Source organism: Macaca nemestrina, chromosome 2, assembly GCF_043159975.1.
Source record: "Macaca nemestrina isolate mMacNem1 chromosome 2, mMacNem.hap1, whole genome shotgun sequence".
Taxonomy (NCBI): Eukaryota; Metazoa; Chordata; class Mammalia; order Primates; family Cercopithecidae; genus Macaca; species Macaca nemestrina.
Window position 1 is genome coordinate 153,348,741 of NC_092126.1, and position 24,229 is coordinate 153,372,969.

A 24,229-nucleotide genomic window follows, 5' to 3' on the forward strand; every position below is an offset into this window, starting at 1 on the left:
GCCTCAGCCTCTTGAGTGGCTGGGACAACAGGCGTGCATCAACACACCTAGCTCCCTAATCTCTGAGTCTGAGTTTCCTTCCCTTAGACAACAGGCATCACCCCTCCCTAGGAAAGGCTACAAGACTGGCCGAGCTACAGCAGGGCAGGCACATTACATCGACTTTGGTCCTGGCCAGCAGGTGTGGCCCAGGTGGGCATCCTGCAGTGGCCGGGCCGGGGGCTGTGGCAGGAGGGCACGCAGGGGTCCCAGCGGTGCAGCTGCTCACTCCTCTGCACTTTCACTGTAGCCAGCGGAGAAAGAGGAAAGAGAGGTGCAGGTGTTAGTGGCTGAGGGCACTAGGAAGCCAGGAAAGCAGGAACCAGAAGATCCTCGCGCTTCCCCTGAGCCAGGCAAGGCACTTAGTAATCTGCTCACGTGTCCCAGACGCCTGTGATGTGCTGGGCACTGTGTTCAGAGTGCAGCTGCTGCCACGTGGCAGCCTGAGAGGCAGGGACAGGAGAGGGAAAGGAGGCCAGGCCGAGGCCCACTGCTGGGAGGTTGTGGAGCAGAGATTTGAACACAGGCATCCTGCCCTGGAGCCAGAGAGGTTTACAGCTATGAGTGCCGCCCATGAAGTTTCTCCAAGAAAGAACTGGTGAGGAGTGCAGCTGGCAGACAGTGTCCAGCTGCAGCACTCTGGGGATATGCAGTGGCTCCACAGCCCAGACAGCCTCGGCCAGTGGCTGAGCGCCAGGGGCACTAGGGCCTGGCTATTTCTGCCCCACGCTGGACTCTCCAGGACTGCCTTTGCTCCAGGGCTCCCTGCTGGGTTGGCCAAGGCTGAAGTGCACCACGGGCTGAGGCTGCTCCCCGTTCCCAGGCTGCAACCCTTCCCAGCCTTATCCACAGTGAATTCTTTGCACTTCTGCTCCAAGTTCCCAGGTAACACCCCCGCCCCGACCCCCTAGGAGACCCTGCTTCCTCCACCTGATCCTCCAAACTGACCACCATACAACACCTCTTCCCAGACTGCCCCAGGCCAGCTCTCCTCTTGCACTGATGGACAGGTGAGGACTCAACAGTCTCAGCCAGTTGATTCTGTCTCCTTGAGCCACATCTCCACAGACCCCTCCCCAGGGCTTGGCCCACTCTGGAGTCAGTTGCCTAGGTCAAATCCCAGCTCTGTCACTGACCAACTGTGGGACCTGGAGGAGTCACTTGGCCTGTCTGTGCCTCAGTGTTATACCTGTAAAATGGGACAAAGAGAGTGGCCACCTCCTAGGGTAATGGGGAGGATTAGAATGAGTTAATAATATAACGTGCTTGGAGCAGTGCCTGGCATTTAGTAGAAGCTCAGTTAGTGAGAGTCAAGGGGTTGTAAGCAGATGCGTAGCTTTGCAATGCTACCTCAGCTTTCCCTGTGAAGTGGGAGGACAGATGTGTCACGAGGAAGAAACGAGGCATGCAGGCCGCAGCATCAAACCTGGCACACCGCAGATGCTCGATAAACGGTACGAGAATGAATGACACTGTTCCAAGCCCTAATGTCGCCCTGATCAGCCCCTGGCCTGTGGTTCAGTGCGGCTTCTTCAGAAGCTGGCAGAGACCATGGAGATGGACTCTCCCCAAGGACTGTCCTCCCAATCAGATGTGGGGGATTCCGTTCTCTTCCAGAAGATGGGGTTTGCAAAGGGTGGGGTGGACAGATTCCTTCCTCACCCTCCAGCTCTGCCCTTAGGGCTAGGATTTATAGGCCTGGGCGGTGCCCTGTCCTTTATCTCCTTCAGCCTCCCCCATGTCTGTGCATTAGCGGTCCTCCCTCCTTTTTATGGCTGAGGTAACTGGGACCCAGAGAGGGAAAGGCAGTTGTCCAGCTGCTGAGAGCAAAGATGGGACTTGCACTCAAGGCCCAAGGTTTGGTCTGCTGGAGGTGCTTTCCTGCTCTGAGCTGAAAGCTGCCCCTCTGTGGCCACCCTCCACCCTGCCCCTGGCCGCAGCTGTGCCCTCTGGACCCTCAGACCAGCCACTTCCTCTGCTCTTGGAAATGCCCAGCACCCAGCTCCCTGCTCATAGCTGGGAGACCCTGACAGTTCACAGGAGAAACTCCAGGCCCTCTCTACCTTCCCAGCTGCCTCCTCTGGACCTGCTGAGGGTCCTTGAGAAGAGCCCAGGATCTAAGCTCTGAGTAGCAGAGAGCACAGGACTGTTCCCTCCCTCATTCTAGCCCTTATACTCCTATTAATGCAACCTGTGATGAAACCAGCTTTGGGAGCATCTATGCCAGCAGGCTCAATTCAAACCTTTAAGTTGTTTCTCTGCCCCACCTTCCTACCCTCAGTGGCTGCTCTTGATAGTTTTGAGCTTCCCTGTGCAAATGAAGATTTGTCCTAGTACATTTTAGCCCGCTCCTCCCAGCCTGCCCAGGGCTCTGGTCCTGGGCCTCTCAGGTCTCATGACTGCCCAGGTTTGGGCCCTGAGATCTGCTGAGGGGACCCACCTGCCTCTGAGGGCCTCAGTGGCCGCTGACTCTGGGGCACAGGCAGGATCTCCAGCCGCACCTTCTCCGACACGCTGGCCAGGAGCTTGGTGGCCTCGAGCAGCGAGCAGTGTTCCGTGCTGGTGCCATCGATGGACAGGATGTGGTCTCCAGGGTGCAGGGCTCCGCTCCTGGTTGGGCAGGGGAGCAAAGGTGGAGGCTGATCCAGGCCAGACGAAGTTCTGGGCCGCCTCTCCCCTGTACACACCTCCATGGTGGCGGTACCCAAGGTGTGCCTTACCTGTCCACCACGCTGGCTGGCTTGATGCGGTCAATGGTGATGACTGACTTGTTCCGGAGGGAGGTGGTGGTGAGCGAGATCCCCAGGGCAGACCCTGGTGTCTTGACTATTTCCACCATCAAGGGTCCTGAAGCATTAGCCACCGTGTCTGGCATGACGGAGAAAAAAGGTCTGAAACGCAAATATCAAGCACTTTCCTCCCCAGCCTCACTCTACTATCTTGATTTAACCCTTGTGCCTGGAAGAAACTGTTAAACCCATTGGATTAACATAATTTTTTAATTCTTTTTTTCTTTGTTCTTTTATCTTCTACCAAGTGTTATATCAATTTGACAGACAAGATAGCAGTGGAGGAGGGGTAGGAGCTCAGGTCTGAGGGGCTGTGATCCCAGGGCTTTGTTGGGTGATATGAATTTGCCTGAGTTTATTAAGAGCCTGCGGTATACCAGCACTAAACTGTAATGTTCACTACAATCCCATCTCAGAAAATGGCACCTCCATTAACACACCCAGTGGCTGGAAATTGAAACTTTGGCCGCACCCTTAGCTCCTGCCCTTGCCCCCACCTCCCATGTCCAAATCTCAGCAGATCAGGCCAGCTGGACCATCATCATATTCCTGAATCCCATGTCTTCTCCCTCCTTAGCCACCAGCCTGGTTCAGTCCGTTAGCTCTCGCTTGGACAGCTGCTGCCACTTCCTATGGCCTCCCAGCTTCCACCTCACCCCGCTCTGCCCTCACCTCCTTTCACTCACCTGTGCCAACCACGGCAGCCTCCTCACTGTGACCAACCATTCCGGCCATGCTCCTGCCTCAGGGCCTTTGCACTTACTGTTCCGCCCTCCCGGAATGCTGTTCCTGGACATTCCCTGCCTCACCCATTCCCTCACTCCCCCACTTAGAGACCATCCCCCAGCCTGTCCCATCTCTCTCCCCTGCCTCTTCTCTTTTTTCCGCAGCACTTATTGCCAACTGACATACACCATATCTTCTCTGTTCTGGATACTGTCCTCTCCCCACCAGAATGCCAGCTCCGTGAGAACAGAGACCTCAATTCCGTTGTTCTAGACTGCATCCCCAGCGCATCAACCGATGCCTAGCACATACTATTTATTGCCCAGAGAGGCTGTGACTGTCCCAAGGTCATGCAGCCTTTGCAGTGGTAAAGATCCATGGCCACTGCCGCCTCCCCCCATCCCAGGCCTCCTTCTGCCTCAACCCATACACTCAGGCCCCCAACTCACCAGGGGTGGCCACATCATACTCCACCTGAAAGAGTGCCTCGTGGCTGCACTGCCGCAGGGTGGCCAGGGCGGTGGCATGGCTGGCCCCGTGCAGCGGGATTCCATCGACGCTGAGCAGCCTGTCGCCCACCTTCAGGGAGCCCTCCCTGCAGGGAAGGGCCGGTCACCAGCCTGGCCCGGCAGCAGCACTGGGCACAGCCTGTCTGGGAGGGCGCTGGGAAGGGGGGCGTGGAGGATGAAGGAAGCAGAGAGTGGGTGGAGGAGGAAGGAGAGGAGGGGACGGGTGAAGGGGTGCATGAGTGAGTGAAGGAATGAGCCACCCCAGGGGTGGGGAGCTGCATAAAGCAAGGGGGGGATGAAGACAGGATGGGGCGCCTCTGCCGCCTGCCACTCCTCTGGGTGTGTAGTAATTCACAGACTCAGTGCAGAACCCTGAAATGTCTGAGCTGGGGGTGCCCTTCAAGTGCTGCCCCCAACTCTTGCCTCAGGGGCAAATGAGAGCACCAGGGCCCAGAGAGGGTGTGAGCTGTGCCCATGCCACACAGCATTGGGGGCTAGTCTGAGCCATCCTGGTCCCTTCCCATTGCTCCACCCTCATCCTGGTTTCTCAGCAGTGATTCTGGCCTGATGACAACCCGCGCCTGGGAAATAACTCAGCAGGGGCCAGGGGAGGGGCCCTAGCAGCGTTCACCTCAGTTTGGGTCACATCCCCAGCCTGGAACGCCTCTCCCAACAGGTGGCCAAAGCTATTCTGGGGGGTTCTATGAATAGCTCATCACAGGGCCCTGTCCCAAGGACAGATTTAGATTTCTGACAAGGCCATTCCAGGCTTCTCTTAAAATGGCCAGGAATCTCCCACTGGGGAGGCCAGGGGATCAGGGACTGGGAACTGGACATGTTCTTTCCCCATATTCTCTCCTCCTGGTCCTTCCGGGCTGGGCGCAGGCGGGGCCGAGCTGGGTCGATCAGCCAGGACCCAGGAGACTGAGTCACAGACAGCTACAGCAGTGACCAATCAGTGTGCCTCCAAATCTCTCATAGCAACTCTTAGGGACCATTCCATAGATGGGAAAACTAAGGAGCAGGAAAGGGAAGAACGACACCAAGGCTGCCCCTCTCCAAACACCCCAGCCCCCGAGACAGCAGGATGTTGGAGAAGAAAGGGGTTGAGGTTTCCTTCATTTGGGGTTACATCCTGGCTCCACCAGCAACTCCCTGAATCACACTAGGCAGGGAGTGCTCCCTCAGGGCCTCAGTCTCTTCATCTGGGGAACAGGCATGGTGACTCCGCTCCACGCTCTTTGCAGGGGAGTTGGGGCAGGTCAATGCAGTGTGTGGATTTCTTCTGCCTCAGCTCACCTGTCAGCAGGGCCACCGGGCCGCACGTAGGTCAGGACAAGCGGGCGGGACTTGTGCCCATCTTCATGGGCACCTCCTGGACAGAATTTGACAAGAAGCAGGAATCATTCACCCACCCCTTCCCATCCAGAGGCCCCCACACAGCCCCTGAGCAGGCTCCTTCAGTAAAACCTGTTTGAGGACCTTGTCCTTGCTATTCATGTACCCTCTTATGAGACACCAACAATAAATACCCCCTCCCAAGAGATGGTACACGGGGTGGGTAACATGACCAAAGTCCTCTCTCTGTTAAATGGCTTGCCTCCCTTCTGTGACCTCACCTTATTTCCCCTTTTCCCTGATCTCTAGGAAGCTCCAAACTTTGTTCTCAATCTCTGTAGCAGCTTTCACCATCATTTTCCAGTACAACTGTCTCCTCTCACTCTCCCCAGCCAAGCATACTTCATTGCTTGGCAAATTTTCCCATTGAATACTTACCTTAACGGTCCTGTGTTCCTTAAAGTCAGAACTGAGATATGCATAAATTACATTCAAAGCAAAACAGTGCACACATGGAATTAGTATTAGCCTCTTTCTTGCTGCCCCAATCCCAAGGGCAATTCTTTCACTGACCTCTAAGGACAAAGCCAAAGCTATTGCCCTCCTTGTAGAGGGAGACGTCCACTGTCTTTGAAATGATCCTTGGGTTATTCTCAGGAGCTGGGGAGAAATGGAGGACTCCTTTGAGTCCCTCAGTTGCATCTTCAGGCCAGCAGATGTGCCCAAAGCTCATTCCAGGAGGACTGGGTGATCAGTCACAGAGATTACAGGGAGGATAAACCCTTGCCCATTTTACAGGTCGAATAAGTGAGGCTTAGGGAGACCCTCTCCCCTAATCCCACTTAGCCCACCACTGACAGAGAGGAAAGGGCCTGCCCATGCTCACAGAGATGACGGCAGAACTCAGGCTTGAGTCCATGGCTGGTAGGCTCAGGCCAGGGTTGAATTCCAGACAGTTACTCAAAATTCATGACTTTAGACCAACTTTGAAAATCTCAAGCTTAGTGAAACCCTACACCGCTGCTACTTAGTGCAGGGCAGTGGAGTGTGGGTGTGGTAGGCCAGGGAACAACTTATTCAGCTAATGCTTCCAAAACCTTCCCCGCTAAAGGAAAAGCATCTGGAAACTAAATATGTAAAATGACATTGGCTATAGAATCCCACCGCCTCCTAGTGACAGCATACTGCGGTCGTAGGCTCAGCCCCTAGGTGAGGTATGGATGCTTGTGGCCAGTCTCCAGGTTCCACCCACTCCATCTGGTACGATCCCCACCACCCAGGCCCTGGTGGGGAGGTAGCCGTGTCCACCCGCGACCAAGGCAGTGGAGAAAGTTCCCCGTCCAAGGGCACCCACCGGGCGGGGGCAGCTCATACTCCACCTCCAGCACCACGCGCTCGCCCACATTCTTGAGCAGGGTGATGATCTCATCGTGGCGGAGCCTGGTCAGGTGGATCCCATTCACAGACCGAATATAGTCACCAACGTTCAGCAGATCACTCCTGGAGCAGGAAGGCCAGGGCACGCATGGTAATAGGTGCTGGCCCATGCAGTCCTGGCATTCACACCCACCCTCCTCTGGAATCTTTATGATCACTGGATCGTCATTTCACAAACGGGAAAGCTGAGGCTCAAAGAGGTCAGACACTTGTCCAAGGTCACACAGCAAGTAAAAGAGTGCAGAGCCTGATGCCCAGATCCCAGGTTTTCCCTCTACACTGGTCTGCCTGCTTTTCCTTGTGCAGGGGTGTCTCAGATGAGCCTGCAGAGTGGCCAGATCATTACATCCTTTGCTATTCCCTAACGCTCCTCCTGGCTTTTCGCCACCAACCTTCCTTCTGTTCAATTGGACATTTATCTGCACCTGTCTTGTGCGAGGCCCAGGGATGCAGTGACTGAGAGGCTAACTCCCAGGCCTCCTGGTCCAAGGGAACCACAGGGGCAAATGACAGGGGAAATCAGGACAATGTGTGCAGAAATGTGTATGTGGGGCTTCAGGAACAGAGCAGCACAGCTGCCTTGGCCTGGGGTCAGGGAGGGCTTCCTGGAGGCAGTGACCTCTGTGCTGAGTGTGGAGGGGTAAAGAGGAGTGTGCCAGAAGGATGCCGTGGGGAACAGGCTTTTGGACATAGAGGATTGCATATGCAAGGGCCTGGAGGGCAGATATGGCCTGGTGACTGTGGGGTGCTATGGCCAAGCCCCGGTGTAAAAGAAAAGAGAAGCCAGGGTCTAGAATTACAGCCTCCATTGGAGGCCTTCCCTCTGCAGACACCAAGCTGATGGGTGCTCCTGGAAACAGCTGCTTGATTGCTTTGCATAAGGCCTTCAGTACATTTTCCACTGACCCTGGGGTCCCATCACTGCCTCTGCACCCACCTCCTGCTGCCATGCCAAGCCCACTTCTCACCTGGCCGCAAGTCCCCCAGGTCTCAGGTTGGAGACCCTGGGCTTTCCATCCTTGTCGGTGCCACCTGAGATAGTCAGGCCCAGTGTGCTGCCTTCCTTCTTGATCAACTCCACCACAGTAATCCCTCGGAACTCCTCTGACGACAGATGGGGATGGGGGCTTGAGTGGGCAGCTGGGGCCACCCCAGGCCCCCAGCTCCAAGACAAGTGAGGCAAGCACCTGGTTAGTAGGGCACTCTGCTACATAGACCTGGGTGATGATCATCTCCTTTTTACAGAGGAGAATCAGACAGGTTAACTGGCTGGTCTAAGGTCACAGAGCAAGTTAGTGGCAAAGCTGTTGCCGTCTGACCCCCACCTAGGGCTCTCTGTGCCTTCAGGGCAGAAAAAGAGGGAATGAGGGAAGCCTCATTACCTGGAATGCTCTGTCTGCGGCATGCCAGGGAAACGTCAGCCCCTCCTGCGTCCTTGCCTCCTTTGGAGTAGGGCCCATCGTCTGCAGGGGAGAAAGAGGGAAAGGCCGAGTTCCACTTTCATTTCCATGCCTGCAGACCTCCTCTGCTTTGGTTATTTTCTACTCCGTGGACGTGGCCTGTAAGATGGGTTCCCTCCTGCCACCAGCTCCACCTGATTCTCTGCTGGAGAATCATCAGGGCTGCTCCTCCCAAAGAAAGCCTGGCCCCTGCTCTTGGGGCTGAATAACATTCTCTGAGCACTACACTACACATTGGGAGCTTCACAGCCATTCTGTGGTTCACTGTCTCAACAACCCTGTGAATGGTGTTACCATGGATCAGATTATTCCACTGTACAGATAAGGAAGCTGAGGCTCAGAGAAGGCCAACTCATGCCCATAGTCACACAGCTGGAGAGTTGTGCAATCTGCATTAGAACCCAGTTCTGCTGACTCTACTACCCAGGGCTGTGCTTACATACCTGCTGGGACGGGCAGCTCTCTCACATGCAGGCACCGCAGCTCATGTGAGACAGCTCTGACAGAGAGGAAACTCAATCTTGGGTGGACCAGATTAATGCTTCCTCATGAGGACCGCACTTTACAGTTTACGAATCACATTCTCAAGTGTTCTAGGCAGCCTGAGATAAGTCTGTCCTCCTTCACTCTAATTCGAGAAAGTGCTCCCTCGTGTTTCCTCAAATATTGTTTCCATCAGCTCTCTCTCTTTTTAAAAGCTTAATAGATGTACTTCAGGACTTCCCATTTTATTCTCCATGACCCACATCCACCCTTCTCTCATACTTTCCATGTCTTCTTTATTTCTCCAAGATACGTCTAATCTGCAATGAAATCTGCCTTTTTTGCTTCTTTTAAGTTAGTAGAAAATCTTTCATACATTTCAAACATATAGAAGGTAGGACAGTATGATGCAGAGATTCTCAAAATGTGGTCCCCAGGCCCACGGCACCGGGGAACTTGTCAGAAATGTAAATTCTTCGCTGGCCACAGTGGCTCATGCCTGTAATCTCAACACTTTGGAAGGCTGAGGCAGGCGGATCACTTGAACCCTGGGGTTCAAGACCAGCCTTGGCAACATAGTAAAACCCCATCTCTACAAAAAATGCAAAAATTGGCCGGGCATGGTGGTACGTGACTGCAGACCCAGCTACTCGGGAGGCTGAGGTGGGGCTATCACTTGAGTTTGGGAGGTCGAGACTACAGTGAGCTGTGATTGTGCCACTGCATTCCAGTGACAGAGTGAGACCCTCACTCTGTCTCAAAAAGAGAGAAAGACAGAGACAGAAGAGAGAGAGAGAGAGGGAGAGAAAGAAGGAAGGGAAGAAGGGAAGGGAAGGGAAGGGAAGGGAAGGGAAGGGAAGGGAAGGGAAGGGAAGGGAAGGGAAGGGAAGGCAAGGCAAAGCAAGGCAAGGCAAGGCATTTCCTTTCCAAGGCATTGCCTTTCCTAGGCATTTAAAGTGTGTTAAAGCTACAGAAATTGGATTGTTTTTCAAATTTCATTTTCTAATTACTTGGAAAGGAAAGGAAAGAAAAGAAAGAAGGAAAGAAAAGGAAAGGAAAGGCAGAAAGGAAGAAAGGAAGAAGGAAAGGAAACGAAGAAGGAAAGGAAAGGAAGAAGGAAAGCAAGGGGAGGGGAGGGGAGGGAGGGGAGGGAAGAGGGAGGGAAGGAGGAAGGAAAGGGAAGTAAGAAAGGAAAATTCTTGGTCCCAACTAGGACCTGAAAAAGCAAACACTCTGGGGGTGGGCTCCAGGAATCTGTAAGTGTGTGTATATTAGTATATTAGTCTAACTTATATTTGTCTCCACTTTTTAACATTTAGACTAGGGGACGGTGGCTCATATCCATAATCCCAGCACTTTGGGAGGTCGAGGCGGGCGGATCACCTGAGGTCAGGAGTTCGAGACCAACCTGGCCAACATGGCAAAACCCCATCTCTACTGAAATTACAAAAATTAGCGGGGCATGGCCGGGCGCGGTGGCTCAAGCCTGTAATCCCAGCACTTTGGGAGGCCGAGATGGGCGGATCGCAAGGTCAGGAGATCGAGACCATCCTGGCTAACACAGTGAAACCCCGTCTCTACTAAAAAAAAAAAATACAAAACACTAGCCGGGCGAGGTGGCGGGCGCCTGTAGTCCCAGCTACTTGGGAGGCTGAGGCAGGAGAATGGCGTGAACCCGGGAGGCGGAGCTTGCAGTGAGCTGAGATCCGGCCACTGCACTCCAGCCTGGGCGACAGAGCAAGACTCCGTCTCAAAAAAAAAAAAAAAAAAAAAAAAAATTAGCGGGGCATGGTGGTGGACGCCTGTAATCCCAGCTACTTGGGAGGCTGAGGCAGGAGAATCGCTTGAACCCGCGAGGCGGAGGTTGCAGCGAGCTGAGACCGCGCCACATCACTCCAGTTTGGGTGACAGAGTGAGACTTCATCTCAAAAAATAAAAAATAAAAATAAATAAAAATTTAAATATAGTAAAATTTACTCTTTGTGGTGAGCATGTTGATGCACTTTGGAAAATGTCTCCTGACCACCACCACAACCAAGTTTTAGAGCATTTCTATAGGCCCCCGAAATTCTCCCTTGATGTTCCACTGTAGTCAGTCCCTGAACCATCCTTTGTTCCCCACAAGCACTTATCTGTTTTCAGTCTCTATCATTTTGTCTTCTCCAGAATGTCATGTAAGTGGAATCACTCAGTATGTACGCTTTTGAGTCCAGTTTCTTAAATTTAGCATAATCATTTGAGATTCAGCCATAGTGTCATGTGTATCAGAAGTTTGCGTCTTTTTTTGTTTTGTTTTGTTTTGTTGAGACGGAGTCTCGCTCCGTCGCCCAGGCTGGAGTGCAGTGGCCGGATCTCAGCTCACTGCAAGCTCCGCCTCCTGGGTTTACGCCATTCTCCTGCCTCAGCCTCCCAAGTAGCTGGGACTACAGGCGCCCGCCACCTCGCCCGGCTAGTTTTTTGTATTTTTTTTTAGTAGAGACAGGGTTTCACTGTGTTAGCCAGGATGGTCTCGATCTCCTGACCTTGTGATCCGCCTGTCTCAGCCTCCCAAAGTGCTGGGATTACAGGCTTGAGCCACCGCGCCCGGCCAAGTTTGTGTCTTTTTACGGACAACTTGGGTAGCATCGAATGGATGTACCAGTTGTTTAGCTATTGATCTGCTGAAAGACATTGCTATTGTTTCCAGTTTTTGGTGATTTTGAATAAAGCCTTAATAAACATTTGCATACAGGTTTTTGTTTGAACATAAGCTTCTGTTTCATCCAGGAATGGCATCGCTAGGTGGTATGGCAAGAATATGGTTAAATGTATAAGAAACTGCCAAACTGTTTCAAAGTGGCTGTGCCATTTTGCACCCGATCAACAATGTAAAAGAGTTTCAGTCGCTCTGCATCCTCATCAGCACTTGGTAATATCAGTTAGGGTTTAAACAAAAAAATTTAGGCTGGGCACATTGGCTCATACCTATAACCCCAAAACTTTGGGAGGCCAGGGTAGGAGGATCGCTTGAGCCCAGGAATTCAAGACCAGCCTGGGCAACACAGCAAAACCCTGTCTCCCAATTAAAAAAAAAAAAATTAGTCATGCTAATACATGTGCAGAGGTATCTTACTGTGATTTTAATTTGCATTTGTGTAACAACTAATGAGGTTGGGCACTTTTTTTTAACTTGCCATTCATCTATATCTTCTTTGAGGAAGTGCCAAAGCTTTTGCCCATTTTTAAGTTGGGTTGTTTGTTTCCTTGTTACTGAATTTTCATATATTCTGGATACAAATCCTTTGTCAGATGTAATAATGTGTGCTTCGAAAAGCCTTCTAGGTGACTGTGTCACACTAAAGTTTGAAAAACACTTGTATAATGAATTGGATTTACGTAATGGGTAGTTTTAACAATCATTAACACTTTGCCATATTTAATCCATTTATTTTTATCTATGCTGAAATATTTTAAAACAAAAACTGGGCATAATGCAATTTCACCTTTAAGTATTTCAATATGCATTTCTAAATAGGAACCTATTTCTTATATAACAAAAGTACTATATCCCACCTTACAAAGTAATACCATAATTATTAGTCTAATACCCATTCCAAATTTTAATTCCAACAGTACATTTATGGCTCTTGAAAGTTTTGATTATTTTGCTTATATATTTGTTCTGTTTTTATATTTTGTTCTTTTTCTGTTGCTCCTTATGTTTCTAATAATTTTAAATCTTTTGAACATTCATCTGTTATTCTATTTTTCCATTATCTCAAATTCTTGGGAGGTATTTCTTTCGCCTGGGTGTCTGATGACTCTCCCTTACAGTAGACTGTTTCCTCGTGTGGTTGGTAATTGTTGGATTGTGAGCTCATCTTTAGTGGGGCTTCAACTGTGGGAATTCTATTCAGCCTGGTTGTAGGGCTCCAGAGTCCAGAGAGAATTTTCCATTCCTTCCCCTGGGGGCTTGCCAAGGTATCATTACCCTGATACCAATGATTATGGGTATTTACAACACTCGTTAGAATTTACAATACCCCCATGGTATTCTAAATACCGATCTTGGCTCAAAGATTCCAGAACCATGGTGGTATTAAAAATTCTAACGTTCACCAGAAACAAGGGGCACATCTTAGATCACAAATCCTCAAAGGAGACCACTGGAGGCTGAGTTGAGACAGATAAGCTTTTGTTTTAGCTCCCTGACAGATGGGTGAATATTTTCTAAGTCCCCCTTTCACTGAGGGTGGATCTCTTCAAAGGTCCTGGCTTTATGCTGGGGTCTCAGTACCAACTTGGGAAAGTACAAGGTATCTTTTCCTGTAGCTCTGAGCCATTAAAACCCAAGCCTTCGGCTACCAGACCAGACGCACAAACATTCCCCCCATTCCTGCTGCCACCCCAGTAGAGAAGCCCCAGCATCACCTGCACTCATCCTGCTCGTTTTCCATTTCTCCTCATTTTTTAAGTGGAAATGCATTGAATTTATAGGCCCATTTGTGGAGAATTGATGTCTTTTTCTTTGGGAGACAATATTGAATCTTCCAGTCAATGATCACAGTATACTCCTCCATTCATTTTGTCTTTAATTTCTCCTAAGAACACTGTGTATACTTGTATGAGAAAAAGTCTTACACCACTTTCATTAAATGTATTCCTAGGCATCTAAAGTGTGTTAAAGGTAAGGAAAGTAGATTGTTTTTCAAATTTCATTTTCTAATTATTTGTTCCTGGTGTATAAATATACAGTTCATTTTATATTCTGAGCTTAAAAAATGTATTTTTAATTCTCGTGGGTATGTAGTAGGCGTATATATTTATGGGGTAGATGAGATATTTTGATACAGGTATGCACTGCCTAATAATCACGTCAAAGTAAATGGGGTATCCACCACCTCAAGCATTTATCCTTTGTGTTACAAACAATCCAATTAAACCCTTTTAGTTATTTTTAAATGTACAATTACATTATTATTGACTATCATCACCCTAGTGTGCTATCAAATACTAGGTCTTATTCATTCTATTTTTTTTGTAAAAATATGGAACACTTCACAAATCTATGTGTCATTCTTGTATAGAGGCCATGCTAATCTTCTCTGTATCATTCCAATTTTAGTATCTGTGCTGCCTAAGCAAGCACATATTCTGAACTTTTAAATTCACGTATTAATTCTAAGTTTAGCCATACATTATTTTGGATTTTCTATATACATAATCATATCATCTGTGAAAATGACAGTTTGATTTCTTACTTTCTAAACTTTATGCCTTTCATTTTTCTTATTTGCCCTATTGGACTGGCCAGACCTTCCTTACAAAGTTGATGGGCTGATTACACAGACCATCCTTATCTGCTTGATAGTCTCATTCACTTCATTTCTGATGCCCGAGGTTTTCCTTACTTTCCCGTGACTGCACCTGAGCATTTCAAAGGAGTTGGAAGCTGGAAGGTTGTCTGGTCACCTGCTGGGCCCCAGCCTCCCTGCGGCATCCCTCGTTTTGCACATACCTCATTTTGCGGGGCTCTGCCTGAGTTAAGGGCGGGGTTCGGCCTGATGGGACGTGTTCTGGTTTCTCCTCTATGTGCTGACAGACAGGGGAAGGAAACTCACAGATCCTGCAGCAGCCACGCCCTGTGCACACCACCACATTATCTCATTCCACCTCATTCACTTCTCACCGTGGTCTTGGGAGGAGGTAGGTGCTGCAATCACACCCATTTGACAGATGAGGAAACAGGCTCAGAAAAGGGAGGTCTTTGGCCAAAGCAGCGTCTACCAAGAGCTGGAACCAGACCCCAGGCCTGTTTGCGTATTCTACCCTGTGCTCGAGGCCCCATCGACCGGGTTATTTTTTTCATATTCCTCATCTAAGTCTCCTTTCTCAGTACTGGGCTGACACGGGCAAGAGCAGGTGCCAAAAAGAGAAGGGACGCATCATCAAGCTGGTGGGCTCCCTGCGCTGTCTCAGGGCTCAGCCCTCCCAGGCACCTTCTGCTCCTTCCTCAGGCCTCGCCTGAGCCCGCACATGCCCGCGCCTGCCCTTGAAGAAGGGCTCTCCTGCCACCCCAACCTCTGCGGCTCCAGCTTAGCCTAGTGTTAGCAGAAGAGGCTCGGGGGTCAGTCAGGCCTGAGTAGAGATCCTAGCTCTGCCATTCGCCAGCTGTGGGAACTTCGCTCTCCTCCTCCACCTCACACCCATGGAAAGTGAGACCTGACCCAGCGGCCCACGCGCCCTCCCATTCTCAGTGGCAGCGGGAGAAAGGAAGGGAGAAGATTCAGTCTCCGCAGGTGGCAGAGCCACTTCCCCTACTCTGCTCCAGCCAGGTCTTTTTCATGAAGGGAGCGTCTGATTAGGGTTCAGCCAGGGTTGGCTGGGTCACTCAGGCCTGAGTCAAGGTCAGGACTCAGCCTGGGCCAGGGTGGGGGCTCAGCCAGAACCGGGAACAGGGCTCAGTCTACGGGAGGTTTCTCAGCCTTAGCATTATGGGTGTTTTTTTGCCAGATGACTCCTTGCGGTGGGGGCTTCTCTTCTGCATTGCAGGAAGCTGAGCAGCATCCCTGGCCTCTAACCACCAGATGCCAGGAGCATCTGTGACCAACAAAAATGACTCCAAACACTGCCAAATGTTCTCTAGGGGAACCCTATCGCCCCCAATTGAGAACCATTGCTCTATAGTCAGAAGGGGACTCAACCTGGGTCAGGGGCGGGGCTCAACCTGCTTTAGGGTAGGGGCTCAACCTGGGTATGGGGCAGGCTCAGCCTGAGTTAAGGGCGGGGCTCAGGCTGAGTTGAGGGCGGGGCTCAGCCTGAGTTAAGGGCGGGGCTCAGCCTGAGTTAAGGGCGGGGCTCAGCCGGATTTTAAGGGCTGGGCTCAGCCTGAGTTAAGGGCGAGGCTCAGCCTGAGTCAGACGTGGGGCTCAGCCTGAGTCAGACGTGGGGATCAACCTGGTTCCTAGCCGGATCCTGCTGAGTTGAGGGCGGGGCTCAGCCTGGTTCCCGGCCGGATCCTGCTGAGTTGAGGGCGGGGCTCAGCCTGGTTCCGGGCCGGATCCTGCTGAGTTGAGGGCGGGGCTCAGCCTGGTTCCGGGCCGGATCCTGCTGAGTTGAGGGCGGGGCTCAGCCTGAGTCAGTGTTTCTCCTCAACTTGGGCCTACGGAAGCCTGAGAGCGTTCCCACCTGCAGCTGTAACCGCTGAGAAAGGTCCCGGTCGCCAACTACTGTGCTCCGCCAGACCAGGGCTGGGCTCTCTTTGCTTGCCAGCAGCTGATAAATAACAAATCAAATAGCAGTTAAGCCAGGAATCATTTCCAGGTCCCCTGGGGTTGGGTCCTCAGCAGCTCCGCTCATCCCCCTTCCACCTATAGTTCACATCAGCCGCCAAGAATTCAGGCAACACCCCATTAAGTATAATGCCTCCCATTACGGTTTCCTAATACGCACTTCATTTGGATTCAACAAGATGTTTCTGAGCTAATAAAATCAAAAAGACTGGGTTCTATCAACTGTGTGACAGTGAACGTCTCTGGTATTTCATGAGGGCAATTCTGGAATTAAAATATGTCTTATCCTGTGCAGATTAGATTCTGTCCCTGGAAAATCCCTCTCTCTCTCTAGCTGTCTTGGGAAGACCAGAGATAAGCTTGCTAGCTCCAGGTTTATGAACCCTAAGAGGAAAGTGGGGGAGAGAGAAGGATTATCTCTTAAGGAAAGGATAAGGAAGCCAAAATCCAAGTTCACCAAATTCAGAGCAGTGGAATCCCAGAGTGGATGTGGAGCTGTGAGCTCTAATTGTAAAAACAAGTCGGAAATTCAGACGGAGGAACAATGGCACCCCCAAAAGCTGGATGCTGAAGCACAGGGTGCCCAATGTTGGTTGGCGAAGGGGAGGACCCATGCCCTGGGTCTCTGTGGTGCCCTCCAAGTTTGTCTCTGACACTGCCTCTCTTCCCTTTCCTCAGCCCAATATTCAGATTTTGCTCCAGTGCACTACCAGGTGCCAAACTGGATTACAATGACACCTTAGGGACAGCAGAGGTGCAAGAGTCTGCTGGTCTCGACACTGAGTGGCCGCAACTCCCTTCCTGCTACAATTTTTGGCTGGTTTGGGGTTCAGGCTGTGAGCCATCTCTTTTCCCAGCTGTCAGAGACTTGACTGTGTGCTGCAAAACAAATCATACTACTGTGCGCAAAGAGTCAGTGGGCAGCAGGCGAGGTCTCGAGAGACTTCCCTAGGGAATGCATGTGCATCTCAGGGTGTGCCCTTGGTGGCCTCTTGTGGAAGTCAAGAAGTCATTCTTGATAGGCGAGTTGCCAGATAAGAGGCTTCTGAGCAGCCAAGATCCCCTGGCATAGTCAGAAAGGTGCCCGGAAGGAATGCTGCAGTGATTGCTGATGCCCGTTCAAAGGGGACATAGGGTTTCCCTTTCACGAACATCCTCAGATGGTGGGGAACTGAGGCAGCATCCAAACCAAGAATCAACATAGGGTTAGAATTACCAATTGGTTGCGTGACTCGAGCCGCCATTTCCCCCTCTGTAAAATGGGGGTGTCTCTCCCATGGCTGACTCCAGCTGGCCAGAGCTTGAAAAGTTGAGGGGATTACTTTATTTATAGAAAACCCCTTGGGGGTTCAGACCCCCTCCTCAGAGAACATGCTTGCTCTCCCACTCTCTCTTTTTTGTTCCAGGACCTGGTAATTATATGCTTAGAGATGAAGGCTTTTCAAAAACATCTTTCCCACCAATTTTCAGCTGGAAACGTGCATAAAAAACAGAGATATTTTTATCCATGTTTTTTTTTTTTTTCCCAGTCTCCTCCTTCCAGCAATGGGCAATTATGAGCTTTTGCCTTCAGTCAATCGTCCTGTAGGAACTCGCTTTGGAGGAAAATTCATTTCCGCAGTGGTGCCAGCCAGTCCCAGCAAATGTGGGGTGTGCAAGTCAGGGGAGGAGGAACAGAGGGAGAAACGTGCTTGGAGCTCAGACCTGTACACCTGGTACTCAGGCCCACACTGCAGCCAGGGTGGGTGGGTGGGTGGGCTTTTTTTTATTTTATTTCTCTTGAAATCATGGCTAATTTGCCTTCATTATCTCCCTCTCTCTGGGGCCGCAGGGGACTATTGAGCTTTGACAAAGGAAAAAGGAAGTCAACTCCTTGCCAGGCTGCCTTCGCCAGAGTCCTGCCTAAGTGGGGTGGCCGGAAAGAAGCGCAGGGGAGTGGGCGGGACTATAAAGTCAGCCGGCTTTGACTGCTGCCCTGTTCTGCGAGCCTCCTGGAGGGAGGACACAGCACCTGAAAAGGGACCACTGAGAAAACAAAGGCCCAGAGGCTCCACTTGGGGCAAACAGGGCATGGTCTGCAGGGACAGTGGGCTGTCAGCCAGGACCATGCCAGCACACAGGGACCCTGGGTGCTGAAGAGGACATGGGCGCTAAGCACTCCACCAAGTGACGGTCCAGCCTTGCCCCACTGTGGAGGGGATTGTTGATATGGTGGGAAGGGAGGCATGGGCTTTGGAGTCAGTCCAACTTGGGACTTTGATTCTAAATCGGCTGCCAACTGGCTAACGGATCTGGGACAAGTCACTTCTCTCAGAGCCTCAGACTTCTCCTCTGCAAAATGGGGGTACTGGTGCCCACCCATGGGTTGCTGGGAGGAACTGTGCACAGAAACCATAAAACATGGCAGTTCCCTTCCTGCCTGCTTCCCTCACCTTGTTGAAAAGTTTTCCTAGATCAATCATGACGACAGCTCCTAGTGATTAAGTGCCGGTTTCTGTGCTTCCTAAGCATGATCTCATTTAATCCTCACCACCTTTGAGGTGGTATAATCATGATTCTCATTTTACAGGTGAGGAAACTGAGGCACAGAGCGGTTAAGTGATATCCCATGATAAAGGGCAGGGCCAGGGTTTGAACCCAGGCCTACTGAGGCACAGAGAGGTCAAGGGAACTGCTCAGGGGCACAGAGCTTCTAAGTGGCAGAGCCAGGATTGAAGCCCAGGCCTTCTGGCTTCCTAAGGGGTCTGACCCTACCCTCTGGGCGCCTTCCTGCCTACTCCCCCATCCATGCAGGCCTGGAAGGTGCTGTGATGCCTGCAGCCCTAGGGATGTTCAGCTCCAGGCAGAGCCCTAGCTCCTTTGGGCATTCCTCCCTGGCCACTGAGGGCTGGAACAGGCCAAGGGCTCGATGGAGATGCCTCAAAGCCAGTTACAGGCTGACCTCTGAATGACAGTTCCAATCCCCACGGCTGACAAGCCTCCCAGGAAGCCCAGCTTCCATGGGGAGAGCAGCATAGAAAGATCAGATAAGCTCGGCAGAAGCACGTTTTTAAGGGAGACAAAAAGAAATGCATCAATAGATTTAAAAATTTGAAGCCTCATTCATTTGTTGCCAAGGATTGCAAGGAAAAAAACCAGAACTTTAATAAGTAGCACCCAGTGTTGGGCCCTTCCCTGGGCCAGGCCTGCTCTAAGCACTTTATGGATGCTAAGTCAGTTAATTGTCCTAAGAACCACAGGAGGGAGGCTCACCCATTGTCCCCAGTTTACAGATAGGGAGCCTGAGGCCCAGAGAAGCCACTGAGTTGGTGAGCTACAGAGGCACCTGGAACCCAGGGCTCCCTGACCTCACAACAGACCATGTCCTGAACCCTCAGCTCTGCTCTTTCCCTCCAAACAGGAGGGCAACAGACCTCAAATGAGAAGCATCAGGGCACTGGGAAGGCGACAGCTCCAATACCCCAAGAGCCCCTGAGTTAGGGTTCAGGCACTCACAGGTTGGGTGCATCAGGGCTATCAGGACCCATGGCATCACCTGGAGAGGGCGCCACCCCCACAATCCTCCTCCACACAGGGGACTTCACCTCCTGATGCTCGCCCTGGCCGGCTCCACTCCAGCACACTGTGCATTTTCTCACTTAATCCTCATAACCACACTGCCACTTGGGCACTGTTATTCTCCCCATTTTACAGCTGGGAAAACTGAGGCATGGAGATGCCAAGTGACTTGTTCCTGGTTACACAGCCAGAAGTGACAAAGCTGAGATTTGACCCGAAGGGCTCACCCCACCTTGGCAACTGCACTATAAATGGAGGTAAAGCCTTCCTGGCCTGGGCACATCTGTCCTTTCCACCCGAGGCCCAGCAGACTCACACCCCCCCTAGGGCCTTTGCACTGGCTGCTCCCTCTGCCCACAAAACTCTTCCCCAGACATCCACAAAACTCCCCTCTCAGCTCCTTCAGGAACTTGTAGAAATATCACCTCCTCAGGCAGGCCTTCCCCATCCTCCTGTTTGAAGTTACGCATGCACCCTGTACCTCCACACCTCCTCTCCGCTCCCCCCGTGCTTCGTGGTCCTCTGGGCAATCAACAGCATCTAACTATGACTGTTTCTACTTGGATGTCAGCTCCAGGGGGCCGGGCTTCTGTCTGTCCGCTCACTGCTGCATGCAGCACAGACAGTATTGTCTGGCATGTAGTACGTGCTCAGCAAATATTTTTAAAATTCAATTCCCATTTACAGATTAGGAGAATGAGAATCAAAGAGGTGGAATGAGTTTCTCAAGGTCAGAGACTAGGAAGAGACAGAGCCAGGATGCAAACTCAGGCGAAGGATTGCCCCATGGCCACCGCCCCTGCTGTGGAGTAGGAGGCCAGGCCTGCCCGAGGAGTCTCAGAGCCAAGGGGTAGGCCTGGTGAGGACTCCTCAGAGGACTGGGCAGCCCAGGGCACAGCAGGGGGACCTTCACACATGCACACCCACACCCACTGAGACTTCCCTGCCCCCAGCATGGCAGCAAGCGCCTGCTCAGACCTAGCAGGCCCGGAACAAACATGTCTTTGTGGCTGCGGAGTCAGAGCAGGCCTCCCGTCCTTGAGGCAGGAGCGTGAACATGGAGAGGGACTTCCTGCCAAAATCTGTGTTCAGGCCTACTGTGTGCCCCAGCCCTAGCCAACTGAGTTAGGTCACAATCCCTTCCTGCCAGAGCTCTGGAGTTAGTGACAGGAAAACAAGACTCCCTGGAGTGAGACTGGACATGCCCAGGGTGTGGGGCCTGAGAAGGGACCCACCCAGAGCCCATCAGGAGCAGAGAAAGGACACAGGGCTGCCTGGTCCACAGAGCCCAGCTCCAATCCTGATGCTCACTGAGGCACACTGCCAGTGGGCTGACTTCTCAGGGCTGCAGTCTTCTCTGCCAAATGTGGAGGTGTATGGAGTGGCCACCTGTTGGCTGCCCTCACCAGCTCCAGGGGAGGCCACATGACCAGGCCTGGCCAATCAGAGGCTCAGTGATCCATCAGAGGTGGGCGTGTGATACAAGTTGGACCAATGACAGCCGTTTCTGGGGCATTTGCTGGAACTACTGGAAATAGGCTCTCTTTCCTTAGGGATGGCTGAGCTGGTTGACCTTAAGTTTGAAGGTGCCAGGAACCCTCAAGGAAAGGAAACAGTCTGCCTGGAAATGAAGCTCACTAAAGTGAAGCAGAGCAAGCTACGAAGAGACCCAGAGTCCTAATGATGTTAATTCGGCATCTGGATCCCACTGTGCCTGAAGCTCCATCTTTATACTTTTTGAAAGAAGAGCCTTGGTGCTGATGCAAACTGAAGCAAGTGTGATCATGAGGTTCCGTGATCTGGGGAGGAGACCTAGGATGGGGGCCACGGTGGTGAGGGTAAAGGTCAAGTAAGTCATCAGAGAGAGAAAATGTCAGAGATATCAGGAAGGGCCTTGAATGCCAGGCTCAGAAGCTGAGCAGATTTGAGTTTTGGCAAGCTTCCTCCCATAGCAGCAAAGGGGTGGAGGCCAGGAGGCCAGGGAGGAGACTGGGCAAAGGCCCAGGTAGTTGATGCTGAGCCTGGGCCAAGATGGAGGTCATAGGCCCATGAGGAGGGGGAGACACCTCCCTGGCAGTGCCCCAGGTAAGGTCTCCAGGGCACTGCTGCCTTTGTGGCCCTGACCACAGCAGACCAAGGTGACCCCACTCACCTGGGACTTGGGTTGAAAGATCAGATGTGCCCAGGCCAAGAAGGCAGAGCCTCCGTTTACAGTGCAGTTGCCAAGGAGGGGTGGTCCCATCGGGTCAAATCCCAGCTTTGTCACTTCTGGCTATATAACCTTGAACAAGTCACTTAGCATCTCTCTGCCTCAGTTTTCCCAACTGTAAAATGGGAAGAATAACAGTACCCAAGTGGCAGTGTGGTTATGAGGATTAAATGAGAAAATGCACAGAAAGCTTAGAACAGAGCCTGGCCCAGAGGAAGCTCTCGACAACAGCCAGCTATTATGATTATTAGTGTTATTTTTTCTGGGTTGCTAAGGCTAGGTCCAGAGGTGACCTGGCTCTGCTCCTTGCCATGGGAAGGGAGGTGGGAATCCAAGTCCACTGGGCCCTCAGAAGCAGGGTTGGGGGCTCTGCTGTAAAAGTCATCTGGGTGTCAATCACAGCTCGGCCACTGCCCTCCCTGAGCCTTGGTTTCCTCCTCTGTCCACTGGGACCACAGTCTCTGCCCTTGGAGCTGTTGTGCAAAGATATGTTAAGAACGTGGGAAGAAACCAGTGAGGCAACCCCAGGGCAGTGAATGCAGTACGTTCTGGTCCGGGCTGCAAGCTCCCTCTTTGGGGGAATAAGGTGAGCCCAGGCTGAGGCTGGAGAGACAGATGGAAAAATCGTGTCTGTCCCTCTCTGGGTCCCAGCCTCAGTACACCCAGGAATGTGGCAGCTGTAATCCCCCATCCCACACATTCCCAGAGTCCCAGGGTCTCACCAGCCAGACCCCCAAGCCAGAGTTTCTTCTTCTGCTGAGGTCCAGCCTCCTGCCCACCTGTGCTGGCACAGGAACTCCTCACCACCACCTTGCCTGTGGGCCTTGGGCTCTCACCCCTCTGGGTCAGACACTCACTCCCACCAGGCAGCTGTGCAGATCCTGAGATTGGGCAAAAAGCTTTGCTCACACCCGGATGGGACCAGCCTTCCTCCTACAGGGCTGAGCGCTGCCCTCAGAACCTCGAGACCCGCCTGTTCTGCCTGCCTGTGCCGGACAGCCCTGGGGGACGCTGAGCTGTCCTACTGCAGGACAGTGGCCAGGGTCAGACATACAGCCCTAGCAAGTGTCCTGCCCCACCCTCCCCAAGCCCTGGGTTTCCAGGGAGTGGCAGTCCCGGGTCTCAGCCATCCAGTCCCCTCTCTCTGGGCAGCAGCTCCAGAGGGACCTATGTGTTCAGCCCCATCACTCTGCCCACAGACCCCCCATTACATACCCGCCTCTCCAGGGGTCTCCCGGCTGAGCCCACACAGCATGTTCGCAATTGTCTCCCCTGCTGCCCACCAACTCCCTCGGGAGCCACGCTGCTCGGCCCTCCCTTCCCTCCCCAGGGAGGGGCTGTGGGAGGGAAGCTCACAGCTCCCACTGGCTGGGCACCGAGTCCACCCACTGCAGCGGGCGGCTCTCTGCTTAAAGGGGACATGGCTGTTGTCAAGGCTGGCTCCAGGACAGGGTCCAACACGCCCCACCCCTGCAGCCTGGGTCTGGACAGGGCGTCTTTGAAGGTGGCAGTGCCTGGGGCTTCCTCCAGGGCTCTCAGGCAGAGAGAGAGCCTGCTCCTAACTTGCCCTGGGATTTTGGCAAACGACTGCCCCCCCAGGCATCAGTTTTTTCATCTGGAGACAGGGAACAGTGCTTTCCAAACTTTTTTTCTTTTTTTCTACGTAGCAGATTCCAAGAGAATTTGCATAGAATCCCCAGACATAAGCTAGATGAAGCACAGACTCTTTGACTGCATGAATAATGCCAGGGCATCTCTGCAGTTCTCAGCTTAGAAACCCTTGAGCTCAGAGACCCTCCAGGGCCCTCCCACCAATGTTCCAACTACCTCTCCTAGGTCTCAGTTTTCTCTTGGGTAAGATGAACCCAGTAGCCTGCCACATGGAGTGGCCACCCAGCTTTTTGTGAAGACCAAGTGAGCTGGGTGGAGGATCTGCCCGCCTCTGGGCTTGATAGGCAGGGCCAGCTGGTCACAGGCTCCAGCCACACCTGGCAGGCTCTGCCCCCTCCCAGACTCAGCTGGGCCTTAGCCTTGCACACTCCTGGGATTCCTCCACGTTGGTTCAGGACTGACCAGGCTGATCCTAATGGACACCTGAGGCTCCTCCTCTACCTGTCTGTGAGAAGGGGTGGCAGGCTGCACCCAATTTCCCCTGCTCTCCATCCCACCAGTGTGTGCTGGCACCAACTGAGGGTCAGGCACCAAGAAGGGTGGGGTGATGGTGACACAGGACACTGAATGGTGGGTGTCAACAACCTGTACAACTGCACAGTGCATTTGGCAAGAGAGAACCAGACAGACAAGGCCTGGCTCCCATGAAGTTCCTGGCCACATGGGAACACAACGAGCCTCATATTTCTTCCATGTGTCCTGCAGCTAGTGGGAGAGGGCTGCCAGTAGTTAGGGACCC

The 24,229-nt window shown here is 52.2% G+C and overlaps 1 protein-coding gene and 1 non-coding gene across 9 annotated transcripts in view; both read right to left on the reverse strand.

Moving 5' to 3' along the window:
- LOC105477754 (glutamate receptor interacting protein 2) overlaps positions 1-24,229 on the reverse strand; it is a 114,697-nt gene that overhangs the window by 27,542 nt on the left and 62,926 nt on the right. For 2 of the 8 annotated variants that reach the window (XM_071092250.1, XM_024791534.2), the window contains exons 1-11: positions 23,035-23,154; positions 15,949-16,035; positions 8,221-8,301; positions 7,807-7,942; positions 6,756-6,901; positions 5,975-6,061; positions 5,363-5,438; positions 4,004-4,149; positions 2,760-2,907; positions 2,480-2,649; positions 158-283 (exon numbers count right to left, since the gene is read on the reverse strand). In XM_071092250.1, the coding sequence (XP_070948351.1) occupies positions 158-283; positions 2,480-2,649; positions 2,760-2,907; positions 4,004-4,149; positions 5,363-5,438; positions 5,975-6,061; positions 6,756-6,901; positions 7,807-7,942; positions 8,221-8,301; positions 15,949-16,035; positions 23,035-23,074 (1,243 nt within the window). In that variant the 5' untranslated portion in view covers positions 23,075-23,154. Of the gene's footprint in view, positions 1-157; positions 284-2,479; positions 2,650-2,759; positions 2,908-4,003; positions 4,150-5,362; positions 5,439-5,974; positions 6,062-6,755; positions 6,902-7,806; positions 7,943-8,220; positions 8,302-15,948; positions 16,036-23,034; positions 23,155-24,229 lie in introns of those variants that run through there. The other 6 variants (XM_011734459.3, XM_071092251.1, XM_024791533.2 and 3 more) reach the window with 4 other exon arrangements.
- Positions 13,803-13,909, reverse strand: LOC112425943 (U6 spliceosomal RNA). The gene has a single exon (XR_003017149.1). It is a non-coding gene; the product is annotated as a U6 spliceosomal RNA (small nuclear RNA).